The 16,513-nt window shown below is 38.1% G+C and overlaps 1 protein-coding gene across 7 annotated transcripts in view; it reads left to right on the top strand.

Annotated features, from left to right (window-relative positions):
• CDK17 (cyclin dependent kinase 17) overlaps positions 1-16,513 on the top strand; it is a 94,868-nt gene that overhangs the window by 59,809 nt on the left and 18,546 nt on the right. For all 7 annotated transcript variants that reach the window (XM_069773480.1, XM_069773484.1, XM_069773483.1 and 4 more), the window contains one exon: positions 411-544. In XM_069773480.1, the coding sequence (XP_069629581.1) occupies positions 411-544 (134 nt within the window). The remainder of the gene's footprint in view (positions 1-410; positions 545-16,513) is intronic.

The raw sequence follows: 16,513 nt of genomic DNA on the forward strand, positions 1-16,513 counted from the left end.
ACATCAGGTAGTCTGATTTGAAAACGTTAAATATTCTCAGTAATGTTTTATATCCTAGAGCAAATAGAAGAGGTAGCGAGGGAGTTCAGGAACTGAAGCTGTGAGGGGAAGGTGGCTTATAGGAATTAAAACTGGGATTGGACTGTCTATGTTTTGTTTTGGAAAATTGAGTTCTGCTGCAAACCAAAGAAGAAAAATAACGATAAAGTTTGTGTAGAAGTCCTATAAAGTAATCTTGTGTGGTTCCTGAGCCATAAGAAGTATATCAAGACTACCATGAGTGTGATGAGTCTTTGACTTTGCCATGTAACCCAATGCACAGTAATGATACAGTTATTTTCCACCTGTACAAGAGAGATGTTTGGTGGAATACTGGTTAACTGTTTTCAATTCTTTGGATTATTTTTAAGATATTGTTCATGAAAATCTGAAAATGGGGTCAGATGGTGAAAGTGACCAAGCTTCTGGAACATCGTCTGATGAGGTTCAGTCTCCCACAGGTGTTTGTCTCAGAAACCGGATACACAGACGAATCTCAATGGAGGTAATTTACTTTTCGTATAAGGATTATTTAAATTGACAAGAGAGTTGGGGGTTGCTTTAATTGTTTGTTATAACTGGTTGTCGTCTTGATTAACTGTAACCATTCTGACATACATTTCATGCAGAGAGCATAATTTTAATATCACTTAAATTTCTGTCTTCATTCGTCACGCAGAAATCAGATGGTTATCTTGCATTGTTTATGAGCTGTTGATTTTGAAAATCTAAATATATTTTGAAACTTTGATTTTGGGGAAGAATCTGTTAAGTAGCATTTGATTATCTTTTTGTCACATTCTGTGCAATTCACTGAGTATGTTCAAGAAGATACACTGTTTAGACGTTTTTTAACTTAAGACTGTTTTCTAATCTTTGTAAAACTAATGCTACAGCAGCGATGGTCCTGACTGCTTCAGCCTTTCCCTCTCTTCCTGTTTTTTAATGAACGGAACTTTACAGGATGGTAAACAAAAGGAGGAAAAGTACCTTATGAATAACTGTGCACATAATTTCCTTTATTTATGAGTCTCATTATGAATACTAGCCACCCTTGTGCTTGCTTTGTTGTCATTTCCCTTGGCGAAGAAAAACAGAACACTTCCCTGTTTCTTGGGTGTATAAAAGTTACAGTTATAATGATGCCTTTGTTACCGAAGCATGTAAAATTTTTTAGTTGCTGCTTTATAGCATACGTACCAATGTGCGTAGTTTGTAAGATTTTAAATCTTAGTTCAAAGCCTGATCTCAAATGCAGGATTGGGGAAACAGATCTGGATAAGTTACAGTAGGGTGTACGTGCCAAAAATTTTTTATTTGTGAGGCGTTCTGTTATGCTTGGAATTCCAAGACTCCAAGAATGTAATGCTGATATGATTCCAAGAACTTGTGAATTAGCTGTATTAATTATTTATATCATTTCTTGCACCTGGGAGATTTTGTCTTCAAATTCCTAAATTTGTATGTTAATCGCAGGTTTGATCTAAAGACTGTTAAACCATTTACTTGGGAGAACTAATGTGGGTCTATTGATTTATGCAGGATGCTTAAATTAAGGAAAAAAAAAGTAATTGTGAAAACTTGCACGTGAGAATGTATGCTGGAGAAACTAATAATCAAGGAAATTATTTGAAAGGATTATTTACTTTTTGTTCATTGTCCGTTTCCTGTGCATTTTGAAATGCACATTTAGAACAGGAAAGAAATACAGAAATTAATGATACATAATGAAATTAACAAACTGAAATGGAAATGTGTCGTCTTCCAGAGAGGGCTAAGAACCATTAAAGGATTCTCTTTTAGATTAGAATTCAAGATGCTCTAAAAGAAATTACAAAAGAACTCTGTGATCGTCATTAAAGTTCAGGAAATTCCCGTGTAATTTTTCAGAAGGTGTCAAATAAAAGCATCTTTCCATTGGCCTCTTTAATTGTGAAATAATTCTAGTATTACTGTTTAAGAGGTTTTGAGAAGCTTTTATATAAGTTTTGTTTATCCAATGCTAATTTTCTCATTTTTCTCCAAATTCCAAATGCCTGTTTCTGATTGTTGAAATTAACATTATTTCTTCATTAACTGGCTAAGTCAATGAGAGCGCCAATTTTTGGCAGCTACTCATGTACATTCTGTGAGAACTGTAATGTTTTCCCCAAATCACTTCAGTATTGATATGGTGACTTTTCCAATAAGGTTTCAAGCTAATGTCTGCGGACATTCTCACTTCTGAATTTTAAGAATGCTGTCATTGAATGATGTTTTTGGTTGACTTAATTTTACTTTTTAGAAGGGCTTTGTAGCAGAGTAGGTGGGGGTTTTACCTGTTTGTGCATTCCACAGGAAAAAAACAATAACAATCTTTGTAGCTTTCGTTAAGATACCTTTCTAATCATAATCTTTTCAGTCAACTTTCTTGTTTCCTAAGCAAAAAGGCCTGAAGTGATTACATCATCTGCCAGTCCTTCCCTCCTCCTATTTTTCCCATGGGTCATTTTCTGTCAGTTTTGACAGATGGATAGAAATCTCAGATGCTAATTTTGTATTAATTTCTGTGAAAAAAGCTCTGCATCGGGAGAGATTGCTAATGCATCCACTGCTAGGAAAGATGGAACCTTTATTAAACACTACAGTATCCACATATGAGTTGAGTCTCAAGACATACATCCATAGAAAACCAGGTTTTACTGTTCGTGGAATGAGATCACTTGCTTCCTCGGCCTTTGAGGGAACCAAATAAAGGTTTCCTCTTGTACCAAATCTTGCCTTCATGCCTTGGGTAATTTGTGCCATGGAGCTGGCTGGTTCAATAGTAGTAATTTGGTTATGTAAAGAGAAAGAAACAATCTTTCTTGTGACATAAGTTTCTATTATTTCAGTTTTGTTTTGCTGGTTTGCGGGCATCTGTCATCTCTAGGCATTGGGTAGCCTGAGGCCATAGTGCCTTTATAGTTGCTTAGGATGAGTTACAGCTGTATGCTATACATACAGGTTGGAGTAAATTAGTACATGTGTGATAGTGTGTTTTTGCTGTAGTCTGCTGAAGTCATTAGTCGTACTTGAAATCCATTGTAGAATGTATTAGATTAAATATACCTAGTTGGATAAGCTCAATAAAGCAATATTCCTCGTTCTTCCACATTAAGATGAATGTACCTGTCACATTTTGACTATATCCTTTTTTGTGTTTAGGTTGGCCAATATTCACGGTATATGTAGTATTTTTGTACATAAATTCTTGGTTATATATGTTTGTTTCTCTCTGCTGAATTGACAGAAGTCCTGATTTGTTTTGAAGGTAACTAATTGGGTAAAGCTGGAACCTTGGAGCAGTCCTTTTTACTTCTAAGAACTTTGTGTATCAAACTTTTCCTGCTCAGCTTGAACTTCCTCTGAAAATTAGCAGCCCATCAAAAAAAACCCAATTTTTTTTTTTTAAAATGCTTGCTAAAAACATGCATACTATAATCAAAGTGCTAATTACCAATACTGAGTATTAGTATTCCTGGGATGTTTTGTATGTTAGAATATACATTTTGATTCTTGACGTCCATCCCCACTGCAGTGAAGCGCATAATAAAGCTGCTTTCTCTGTAATTGTTAAATAATTCAGAGCTACAAATAAAATTGTAATGTCGAAGAGCAGACAGATTCTCTTGTCCAGAGTCTATGAAAGATTTTGTTGGGAAAGAAAACCTGATCTTTCTAAAATTTTTTTATACAGAGATATCCTGGAAAATAGACAAGTGCAAAACAGACAACAGAGATGCAACTAGAAAATGTGTTTGTTGTAGCAAAATCTCCATAGAAATAGAAAGCTAAAATTTCATAACCTTAAGTTGACCTGGTTTAGATAGGAAATCATCACACTGCAGTGTAACCTAAATATGAAGCATTTTAGGTATGAAGTGGTGATACTTCAATGAGAAAGAATCCTGCTCCACAATGAAAAATGTGCTGGGGTGAAAACTTTGCATCCTCAGTAGTAGCCATGGAGATACCAGCTTTCAATCTGTCATCCCCCCCAAATGACATAAAACTCAGGCCAGCATGACTGTTGCAGACAGGGAGATGATATGCATTTGCTTCTGAATTCAACAACACTGTGGTTCTGGGACTAGATTTATTTTTTTTTTTAAATGATTGTTCATTGTTATCGTGTGCTTAGAAAACAAAGAGAACATACCAGAATCTCATTGTGTTGCCTAGATAAAGTTTATTTTGCCTGTAATCCGCAGGCTACAAATGGTCCATAAAGCAGTTGCTTTTTTAAATTTTTTTTTCTCATTCCTTCCCCTCATTCGGGAACCATGCTGTCAGTAGAGGCAAGCATCTATTGTGTGAGGAATTTGGCTTCAAACAGCTGTTAGGTTTTAATTAAAATGTCTACTAATCTCATGCTAATATTAATGATTACTTAGTAAATCAGTAAAACTGTTTATCAAAACAGATGTATGGAATCATTTTTTTTCAAGCAGCAGAAGCAATACAGCCTAAGAATGAATACATGTGTGTCTGTATTTTAAGTGTAGGTGCTTTCATCATGTAATCAGAAACACTTCTCCAGATCGTGGAGTTACAGCTTAAAGCATTTTCACTTTGATGTGCTGGAAAAGAAGACATGGGCAGTAACGCATTCATATAAATTCATATTTCAAGCCCTTAAGTGTTCACTGGGGGCCCTGTGCCCCTGCACTGGATAGTGAATGCTTCATTATTAACTGTGGTGGATAAAAAATAGGGCGAAACAGTCTGTGCAAATTGAAACATCTGTTTCCCTTTCCCAGAAGTCCAAGGTCTGTCAGTTATCTTCGCATGTGAACTGGCGGAGGGCCATAACCCACTGTTCGCCAGCCTGTTTCCCAGATATTTTATCCTGAGAAACAGTTCTTATCCGTCCGACTGTCACATTAGTGACAGCAGCGTGTTCCAGATCAGGCTGCTCCTACCACACTGCTATAGGGTGTAATTCTCTCCTGGGAGGATTAGCTGCAGGGTTAGTGCTTTTAGCTGAACAGAGAGAAATACAAAGGCTATGAAGTTATCCTGTAGTCACGTGTGCGTTGTACCGGTCACCTTCCGAAAGAAAGAACGTCGATGAGAAGTAAGTTTTTGGTGAGCTCTACCCCTTACCAGGGGTGTGACTGGCTCAAGGGTCTTGACGCAGCCTGAGTAACTTGATCTACTCTTGGTCCAGCTGGGCAAACGTACCTTCTCCAGAGAAAAACACACAGAATTCACTGATGTTTTTCAGCTGACGTAGTGCTGAGATTTTCTGTAGGCTTCAGATTACACTGTGGTTCGTAGGTCCGCATTCACATGTGCAAATAGGGCACTCTTGGCTCCGTTCAGTTGTTTAAATCCTGGAACAGCAGACTGGATGGCAGTACTGACCCAGGCTTTTGGTCACGGGCACTGCAGTATTTTGTCCTGTCGTTATTTTTGGAAGCAGGAAGCACTATATCAAGGACAGCCTGAGCATTCAGCCCTACGTCTCTTGCCACTCGAGAGGCTCCCGTGGATCCCCGGCAGGCATTAGTACACAGCGCCTTATTATTTTTGTAAACTCCTGCTTTCAAGTTCACATGAAGCTTGATGTTTTCAAAATCCCTCTTCTAAAAACACAAGCGCATGTTCTAAATTACTAGTATGGTTCTGATGAAACTGATGGACCTCCTTTTTATCGATTTGATGAGCAGACTTTCATTTCCTCTGCAGAAGAAAACTGGCATTGCAACAAGAAAAATAATTTCAGCTTGGGTAACAGACAGACTTTTTAACCTGCCTTTTACTAGATTTTCTAGGGGTAACTGTCTGTTATCAGCAATTGATGCTTTTTTGCCCTTCTGTTGGCAACCTTTGTAATCCTGATGCTAAAGTTCCTGCATTCCACTTGCAAATGCTACTTCCCTTAGAAAAGTTACTGCACTAGGCAGTACACTTTCTATAAGGATGGAATATCTGCTTTTTTGGCTTTGCTTTTTCATAACTTGGCTTGCCTTTTAAGTTCCATTTAAGAGTAGTCTGTAATCACTGGAATGCAGTAGATGAGAAGTCAGTACCTGGGTGCAGTTTCATACTCTGCACTCCAGCCTTGTTATCCTGTCCAGGAAGGTCAGATTTCCAGTTTCCATATTCAAGAAGTTGGTTTATTTTTAATTAGCCAGTTTCTTCATGGGACTTTCCCTTTGGTACTTGCAGCTTTGTGTTGGCGTGAATGGTTTGTGTTGGTAATTAACATTACACAGAACTGTGTTAAGGGTCCAAGTTTGCATTTTTGCAGTGATACGTTCTGTTTTGTTTCTCATGGTGTTTTTTCCAGTTCCCTTCCCCTCCACCCCGTTCTTCTTGTAAGCTGATAAACTTTTGCTACCTTTTTCTTTTGGGCACTTTCTCCTACTACTCTGTTACAGAAACTGATGAAAACATACAGAAACCTCTGTTTAAAAATTAGGAAGGTGTAGTAGTAAATGAGGCAGAGCGTGCTTTATTAGCATCTGTTACTGCCCAGCACCTACCACTGAGTCAAACAGCCATCAGACCCTGGATTTCAGCAGGGTTTTATGTTGAAACTAATGCCACAGAGTGGTATCTTGTTAGGTGATAATTTAGCCAGACAAACAAAATCAGACACCATCTTTTTATGGTTATTATTATTTTTCTTACTCTTCTTTATAGTCTCTAAGTTCACTTCTTTACAAGCTCTCTGAGATGCAGTAAAATAATAACAAAACAAAAAAAACATGCAGGAAGAATTTTGAAGTATTTCTGGCATAATCTGTCACAAATTTCCTGTGTATTTATGCACTTGATGAAAAGAAAATAATCTCTCACATTTGAGTTTCATTTCTCCTTTCTCAGATTTTTCAAAACTGGTTTTGTGTCACATATATTTGTTTTGTTTCGGTTTCATTGGTTGTGAAGAGAAGCTCTTGGAATGCAGTTTCTGAATACTGTATTTGTGCTGAAAAAGTTTCAGCCTTTCACCTTAAAACTTCTGGGATATATGAAGTAAATAAAAAAACTGCCTGTGTTCTTCTGAAAAAAGAATGAAAGCAATTTTTATTCAGCTAGTCGAGAGTCTAAGCAGCATATCCATGAAATGCTTGTTAAAAGTATTTTGAAGAAGAAATTGTTCAGAATTCATATTTTTGATGGCTTACATGAAAAAATCCTATTGACCTATAATTCTAATTTTGTGGGTTCAAAAATACTAATTGTTACAAACATTACTGAAAAAATACTTAGAATTTTCTTTTCATAAGTTTTTCATTGTGATAAATTAAATACAAGCAAAGCTATCTGCTTGCAATTCTGGTATCTGTGCTTTTAAAAAAAATTTATATTTTTATTTGAGTGGCCATAGCTACTGTAAATATTGGCAATAACTTTCTTGAACCTACTGGCAGTAAAGTCCTTGGTTTGTTGATTGATGGTAGCAGACGTGCTGGGAAAATGTGACTCCTAGTCCCAAAATAGAGATTAAACCTTAGAATTCTTAATAATATCAGTATTTCACTGATTGTACTTGGCTCCTTGTCTTTTCCTAGCATTTCAACATCAAATCTGACAAACTATGTTTATGTTGGGGAGGGGGCAGAGAACATGCAGTATCTGTGGTCATTGGTATTTCTTCTGGGTCTGAAACAGCCTGTGGACTCAATCTCATGATAAAATCCCTGAAATACTTTGTGTACTTCTTTGATTAGCATATTGGAAGAACCCTCTTGATTTAATTGATGAATGAATTCCATAGTTTGGGTCATTTCTGTCCCAAATACAAAAAGCCACCTGATTCAGTGCTCAAAATTGATGCTTTCTTAAATTGTGTTGCGTTTTAACAGACTGGCTGAAAATCAGCATGGACTTATGGAGTGAGAGGTAGCAGTGATCCTTTGCGGATGGGACTTAAGGTTTTCATTATTGCTTCTGACAGAAGAAAAATCTCTTTGATGGCCCTTTCCTCAAATTTAACAGAATAGTAGTTGATTAATTGTGATTGAGTGTTTTCAGTAAAGTAACAACAGCAACAACATTTGAGTATAAAGGAAAAATGGAGTACTCAGATGTAAACCATTCTGCAGAAGGCAGAAAAACACTTTCTGCATCACAATGAAATTATAGTTACACCTGTCAGTTGAGTGGGGGAACGATGATGGTTTTATATACCTGTAAGGAAAACTGGTATAGATAACTCATCCCAGCTGTTAAAATAGTCTTTTTGTTTATAGTAATCGAGGCTTATTTATAAAGGTATTAAAATAGCATGCTGCAAGGATGCGATAGGTTTCTTTTGATGGATGTGTATGCTGGTGTTTTGCTTCAAGACCTTGGAGGTCTACAGGGCTGTAACTAAAGAACAAAATTCTCTATAAATATATTCTCTGATTTGGGGATGGGTTCTTTTCTGTTTGCTTTTGCCTCTAGCAGTCTTGTTGTATGTCATAATTCTGTAGAGGATCCAGTTGGCTTTGACTGTGCTAGCTCTGTCACTTGATAAAAATGCATTAAAATTTGGTAAGGCAACCTTCTCCACATGGTATTTGATACTAAAATGGTACAGAAAGTACATGCATATAAGGTTGTATATTAGAATGTTTAAATTCTCATTGGCATAAGCAAATGTTTTTCAATTAATTTGTTTGCTTTGTGTATCTCAAAGTAGCACATAATACATATTTTTACTTAAAATATGCAAGGAAAGAATACTGTAAAAAGTGGATTTTTTTATTTTTTTTTACAGTAAGCATGTCATGAAGTTATATGATGTGGCTTTTTAGATCTCATTAAGCATTCTCCAGTGAACAAAAGCACTATGACTTATTAGTGAACAGCTTGTGGTTGCAGCTGACATGTCTCACTGGTGCTCGCTAAAACTGGTGAGAAGGCTAATTCAGACCGATGCTTACACAAGAGAGCAAAGCATTTTCATTTGATCTGTAGTGGATTGTTTGGGCTGTCAGACCTATGTCTGTAGACTTAGAAGAACAATTCTTTTTCTTTGTGAGGCTGTAACAATTTTATTGATGGAATTTAACAATATTAACTCTTAAAAGATAAGCTAAAATTTCAGGGAGAGGTGAAGAGCTTGTTGTCTGCTGCCATATAGTAAGTATGTAACTTAAGTAGTGGTCTGGCTGGAAACGTAACTTACCAATAAACTGAAGAACCAGAGCAGTAAGGATTGGAATATAAAGATGCAGCTTGGCAATATAGTTTGTGTCATCCACTGACTACCTGCTCCTGACAGAGCCAGCTTCCTTCTCCTCTTGGCTCCTAAACTTGCATCCTCAGATAATTGCTCACTCTGTTTCGAAGGGGTAGTTTTCTGCCAGTGGACTTTCTTACACCACATAGCTGCGTCATTAGCTTAGAGCCTGTTCTCCTCCAAAAAGCAATGGGAACATCTGGCCACAGGCAATGAAACGCCAGGTTTGGAGGTAGTCAGCTGTTATATTAGCTAAATAAAACATTCAAGGAATAGTGAACTGAGGCTGATGCTGTCATGCTGATGCTGTTGTGGTTTTCCCTTCCAGTTTTGCTGGTGAGTCGTTTGGTACTACAGGATTGCCCTTATTTTTGCCTCCTACTGCTTCACTGGCAGAAGCCCGAATCTTTCTTCTCTTGCTGCAGTTGTGAGTGCAGTAGCAGCCTGAAACGGCCTAGCAGTTGAAAGATCGATGGCATTTGTAGCCCAATAGATTTGAGAAAGATTTATTGTTGCTACTGCAGCAAGAAAGAAACAGACTGCGAATTGGCACATTTGTTAAAGGATAAAAATAAAAGTAGTCTCAGTTTTTCTTTTTCCGCTTTTGTAGTGTAGGGAGAATTGGACTCAGTAAGACCTCAACAAATCCTCCCCTGGGGCAGTTTGCTGGTTATTTTTTTCTTATTTTTGATAATTGTTACTCTGTTTTGTGAAAAATATTGGTGTTTATTGTCTAAATGTGCAATACAGATCAAAGACATGATGACTTGAGTCATCAGAATACAGACTAAAAAGTGTGAGTATTTCAAATTGCTTCTTTTTAGAGAAGTTTTAACATGTAGAGTTCAAACATTCTATATCCTGAGTTAGAATCATCTTTATTTCACTTCAGTGAAATTTACTGAAGCCTGTAGTGCATATTGGCAAAAAATAAATGGTGAGGTAAGGAAAAACAGAAGTCGTTGATTTTAATATCTGATTTAAAAGTGCAAAAAGTTAACAGTGTTGCTTTCACAAATAAGAATAGGTTCATTCTGTGGAAAAATGTACTTTTTTTGACAGGGTTTAAGAGAAGTGAAAATTGATCTGTTGATCAGGAATGAGACTTTCTGAAAACTGTCACTCTGTGGCACTGAAGAATATTATATGGGCCAAGTCAAGCAATTAGAAAGAGGAATAGCTGGTGAGTTTGTGTTAGGGAGAATAGGAGATGAGAAAAGGATAGATAGTAAAGGAATAGAGTTGTTTGAGAGGCAGATGTGAAAAACAGAATGTGGTAACAAAATTCTAGTATTACTCTTGTGAATGGCTTACTGTGGGTGGGAAGACAAGAAGCTGATATTTGCAACAGTATTTTGGGCTATCTAAAAGAGGACCAGAAGTAAAGAAATAAAAAATGTTGGGATTTTTGGTTTTTATTTCCAAGTATGTGTGAGAAGCAGGAGGTATTTTGGGTAGGCTTTTTTTTTTTTTTTTTTTTTTTTGGAGGACATATTTGTTTACTTATAATGTTAAATTACTGAGCTCACAGGACCTGCAGGATTTGAGTTGAAACACCTGCCTCCTTTTCTTGTGCCCAAGCATAAGTAGTCGGTGGTAGACAGAACATCCCCATCAAGTTACAGCAACAGGGTTGGATGCTAGCCAGATGAAAGAAAAGGCTTGACAAAGTGTAGCTCTTCCCAGAGCATTTGCTGTAGCTAGTGTTTGAAATAGATGGTAAAGATAAGCACAAGTTGTGGTAGTTTATCTCCACAGAAAACAAAGTGATATTAGTGTCACAAGTGCTTAAATGTTTATCTGCCATCAAGCAGAGTAGGACAAATGTGATTCTCATTTCAGGCAAATTATAAAAATAGTATGCATTTCTCTGCCAGTAATACCAGTAATAAAGCAAGACTGAGAATAAGCATTGCACATAGGGATAGAAAATGTGTTTTTGAGTTGTAGAAGGAGGGGGAAAATGCCACAAGCATTCTGGTTACCCTAGCAAAGCAAATGCTGCCTGAATGTATTCTCCAGAATGTATTCTGGAACTGGATCAAAAAAGAGCTCATTAAGCAACATACAGTTAACTGTAGGCATTTGAGCATTTAACAGTACTGCGTTTACTGAACACTGATACATTTTGTTGTAAGTAGACCCTAAAGATAACCATAAAAGAATCAAACTAGAAAATGTTATGAATTGACAAGAGCTTTTTCATAAATCAGACCTCATTTGGAAAAATAAATCTTAAGTGACATACAAGAAAATACTATAATTTTAATTTTCTAAAAGATAGTTTCTTTAACCTGAAGTACTTTGTTGTCCCTGAAAGCTAAGGTTTTGCATTCCAGTAATCCTTTGCTTGTTAAGAGTGACAAAGGAATGCACCCAGATTCCCCCTGCATAGTTGAGGGTCTGTGTACACCACTTATACAGGTTATGTTTAAAAAAGGATACGTAAGATAACATAGGGAGTTACTCTAATTTACTACCTTTAGAAAAATGAAACAAAAATTTAAGATATTCATAAAGGGGTGCAAAATTAATTAGTGTTAAAAATGGACATGAAACTCTGTAGTTTTGACAAGCTCAAAATCTTAAGTATCAAAAATTAAAGAATGTAGGGAAAATTCAGTCCTGCCCTTAATTTTACTTGCTTCCTTTAAACAGCATTGTAGCGGGATCTTGTAACAGCCTGCGTTTTTAACAGCCTGCTAATAGTTTCCATTATAAAAGGTTTCTTGGTTTTAGTCATTTTCCTTGGTTTAAGGGGTTTTTTTCTTTTCTTTTTTTCTGAGAAATGCTAACACGTCATTAGATTCACTTGGCCATTGAAATTAGCGTGGACAAAGTCCTCTGTCCAGAGTGTGTCGTTTTCATTGTTTCACGGAATTCCACAGAGGTTTTAAGAGAATTAGAAATTCTTAAAAAATCGCTGTTTCCTACTGTGGCTTGCACTCCAGCCTGGCGTCGCGCCGAGACAGCAGCAAGCCGCGGGGTTCGGAAGAGCAGGTTTTGCGACTGCTAAAGCGGCAAGAGCGAGACTGCAGCGGGCTGGTCGCACCAGCAGCACGAGGGAGCGGAGATGGCAGCCGCGTCTAGACCCAAACGCAACGCTGGGCTTCGCACGCTAAGGCCAGCCGGGAAACGGGTTGCTTCCCCCGGGCTCGACGGCCGACCCCAACTGGCCAAAAGGGCTATTCCGTACCATCTGACGTGGTGCTCGGCGGTAGAAGCTGGGGGGAAAGAACGAAGAAGAAGAAGGGGGGACGTTTGTGGCTGTGGCATCCTTCCGTCGCTGGGCTGGGAGCGGGCTTGGCTCTTCGCCGGGATCAGCCCGCAGCGGGGGAGCGAGTCTCTTGCTGCCGTCGGCTGAACGGGTTTGCTTACGTGTCGGCAGGCTGCCTGGTCTTCAACGCTCAAAATGGGTCGGTGTGTGGTAGGGTTCTTGCTTTTCTTTTTAATGTCGTCTCAGTTAAATCAACTGTGTTTTTCAACTGTATCAAACTCGGGTAATTTTAGTTTCCAGTTTTTTCTGTTTAGCCACTAGGAAATGTTGCGCTTATTTCTCTCATGCACATCTCATCAGTCCCCTTTCGTGTTGCTGTATAGCATTTAATTACGATTGCTTTCTTTTCCCAAGAGGTGGTTGCTTCAGTTACTGCAAAAACTGGGAGGAATTGAGGTGGTACAGGCAAACAAAACATAGTAATTTCTGTCTTTTAGGTATTTGGGCTTGCAGTCTAAGTGACTTCCTTGAATTTTGCCTATTTTAAGTAGTTAGGTAAAGGATAATTATAATACAAAGAAGACTTTATATATGTGACTTTATATATCTAACTTTATATATAATCTTTCAAATATTGGTGTTATAAAAGGCTTCTGACTAGTAGGTAACAATTTTAATATATAGTTTTAAAAAAGAAGTCTTGGCTTAATTGACATTTCAACACAGCCAAATATGCGTGAGTATTGCAAGTACAGTAGTAGTGTAGATCGTTAGGAGGAAAGAATCTATAAAGTACCTGCTGCAGTTTCCATGAAATCATTATGTTTTCCTCTCAGAAAAGAAACTTTCTTCAGCCCTAAGGAAATGGATAGTGTTTTGGTTTTATTTACAACATGACAAAAATTTAGGCATCTACATTAGCACTAAATACATATTTTTTGAGGGGAAAAGAGAGAGTGATTACTGTCAGGTATTGTCCATTATATTACGAATGTAAGTAGAGAAATTATATTAAAAACAGATGCTACAATCCTGAAAAAAATTTGCTCCCTACTTTTCCCCTTGGGTTGTGTTGTGGGTTTGGGAGGGGGGTGGTTTGTGGGGTTTGTTTTTTGGGTTTTTTTTTTAAGACAGACGTTGGAGTGAGGGGGGGAAGCTTGTTGTTTTTGTATAATTGAAGTAGACTATTGTTTGTGGGTTTTTTCCTGAAATGGGAATAGATTTTGGCCTTTGCATCAGTACGTAGTTACTTCAGACAGTATCTGTATTATGCGCTGTGGAGCACCAAATGTAAGTTTACAGCTTAAGCTCAGTTTAGAGCTGAGGATGTCACATGGATCTCTGAAGTAAGTCACGGGGGGGTTGTAATTGCCTCTTGCAAAAATAGCATAGGCAGGGCTTTTGAGAATGAAGGAAGGGGATTACAACCAGCTCCCATTATAATATTTTCTGGTACCTAAAATATTGTTATCTCCAGTTTTTACAGTAGCTGGACTCCAGAGTAATGAATCCTTAGTAGCTGTAAAGCATCTTAGACTTGTTTTGTTTCTCTTCCTCTCCATTTCAAAGAGGTACATGTTTATCGATGGCACACGCTGTGGACAGTTAATGGCATAATTTTCAAATTGCCATCACAGCTTAAAGGTTGGTTTTGCTTCCTCCTTCCTACATACCCATCAAATTCGTACTCTCGGAAATGCTTCTTCGAGGCTGTGGAGCTAGGTGTGAAGCACCACTTTGGCTGCCCCAAGGATGAGTGCTGTGGGAGGAGAGAACATAGAGATGGAGAGCTTTGGGGTATAATCGACAGTATTTCATAAAGCCTTTGAGTTGTAGTCCATGATTTCAGTATACCTATAAACAGACTCTGTTAAAATACTTACTGTGAAACAAGCACTATGGGACAATAAGGAGAGAGCACTACAGCAGGTTTCAATGCTGTAGAGTTAATAGATAGGAGTAGGAGAAAGCTATTTTGCCACGGGGTATGAGGATAATGATGGTATCTAGGTATATAGGATAATGATGATATCTACTGCGTTCAGGAAGTTATATTGAAAAGCTCAGCCCGGTGCTCTTTTTTTCTGCTGACTTGGAATTTGTCTAATTTCTGCTTTATTTTATGTTCTTGAGCAACAGGAGAAAGAAAGTCAGGAAATTGCCCTGCTGTAGATGTGGGATTACAATAGGAAGGTGGGGTAGAGGCTGGTCCTCTTCCTGCCATCCCCGTCTTGTTCCAGCAGTTCCATGGTTTCCTGCTGCAGGGAGATGATCCAGCTGCTTTCTTTAAAGCAACATGGAGCTCTTTCCTTTGTGCTCATCTGTTTTGATGAGCTACCTGAATTTTCTGAAGAATGCAATAAATTATAGGGTGACTTTATCTATTTATTTATTTTTAATAATCTGAAGCCCTCTTCAGTAGGGGAGAAAATTTTGCTTTTCAGATGACTCTAACCTCACTGAATTTGAGTTGCCTGTTACAAAAATGGCATTAGCAGGGCCTGTCAAAAAGAACAAAAATTCTTTAGTGGAAAATACTGTTTTTCTGTAGGGATTATTGCTAGCTCCTGTTATAATTAATTAGCTCCTCCAGTCTCCCAGAAACCACACGGGCAGTTTTAAAATTGCCAATGTTTTGCAAAATCTGAAATACCAAAGTTGAAAATTAGTAAAGAAATTGGAAGCTGCCAAAACTAAGGAATCCTTTTGTTTTCTTTTAATTGAACTTCAAAATGTTGGTCAAAGCTGCCATTATGTGAACAGTACTTCTTTTGTTTAAAGACAATTTAGAAATTCTGCACAAAATAAGAAATACAGACACTGATTTTTCCACTTAGGCAAAGAAGCTGATGTTGTGCAGCAGTGTAGAAGCTAACAGACTTTGTGCTCTGTACCTAAGGAGGTGTGAGGAGCAAAAGGAAAACAGGGTCAGCTGCCAGAAGTTAAAGCTTTGTTGGCATCTCTCCAAAAATTTCCGCCTGTATCCAGTGGCTGTAGTGAATATCGTATGGAGATCAGTCATCTGGGGGATGTATATTAGCACTTCAGTCCTACCTGAAATTCAACTAATTGCCAAATTACTTTTTTTTTTTAATACATATTTTTAACTGATATTTATTTGCTCAGCTGTTGCTCCAGATGCATGTACGGATCATGCATACGCATGGTTCAAATACATTATCAACACTGAAAACTTAGCAAGTTGTCCACCAGGATCTCAAGTCCTGAAAAGTGTAATGATCCAGTTCTTTGGCAGCCTACGCCAATTTAGCTGCCGGCTTCCCGGGCTTGCCCTGCTGCTTCTCTTGCCCTGTGTTCAGGCTGTGAGCTTGTCTGACCTTACACTGAACCTGTTTGGAGCACAAAGCTGGCAGGAAGCTCTGTACTTCGCCTGGGATAGTTTCTCGATGATTTAGCGTGCTGAAATAGTTCAAAGCTGCTGCAAAGGCACGAGTAGAAACACATGGCCAAGCCCGAGGGGAACCGAATGGGGATGAAGCTGCCAGCGCTCAGGTTAGCTTGGGATGCCCAGAATTCAAAGCTGGAGGTGATGGGTGAGATAGAAGAGGGTGACGTCAGGAAGAGCTTACTGCCCTCAGGTCAGTATTGATTACATCTGAGGTCCACCAGCAGAAATCTGGAGTGTCCCTCTTCTGCTGGAGAGAAGTGTGAAAACGGTGGCGGTTTCAGAGATGTCCTCTTAACTTCAGGGTAGAATCTGTGGGGGTGAACTGTGTAGTTTGATGCTGAGCATGATTTTCTTTACTTGGATAGACTACCTTTACTGAAAAAAGAGTTCCTGCTGTTTTGGAAATTACTTCCCGTTTTTTGGTGAGTCTGGATATGTTGCCCCTTCATCTCTGTGGTGGTGACTGGCCACTTAAAGATAATATCTGATATTTCATTTTCTGGCACATTTTATTTGAAAGCCAAACTAAAAATTTAAAAAATGGTAAAAATGTGCAGTTGTCCCCCCCAAAAAAATCTTTTCTTTTTTTTTTTTTTCTCCCCACAGTTGCTGAAAGGTGAAGTAATATTGTTTCCCCCTTATATTA

The sequence above is a fragment of the Haliaeetus albicilla genome, chromosome 28, assembly GCF_947461875.1.
Source record: "Haliaeetus albicilla chromosome 28, bHalAlb1.1, whole genome shotgun sequence".
Classification (NCBI taxonomy): Eukaryota; Metazoa; Chordata; class Aves; order Accipitriformes; family Accipitridae; genus Haliaeetus; species Haliaeetus albicilla.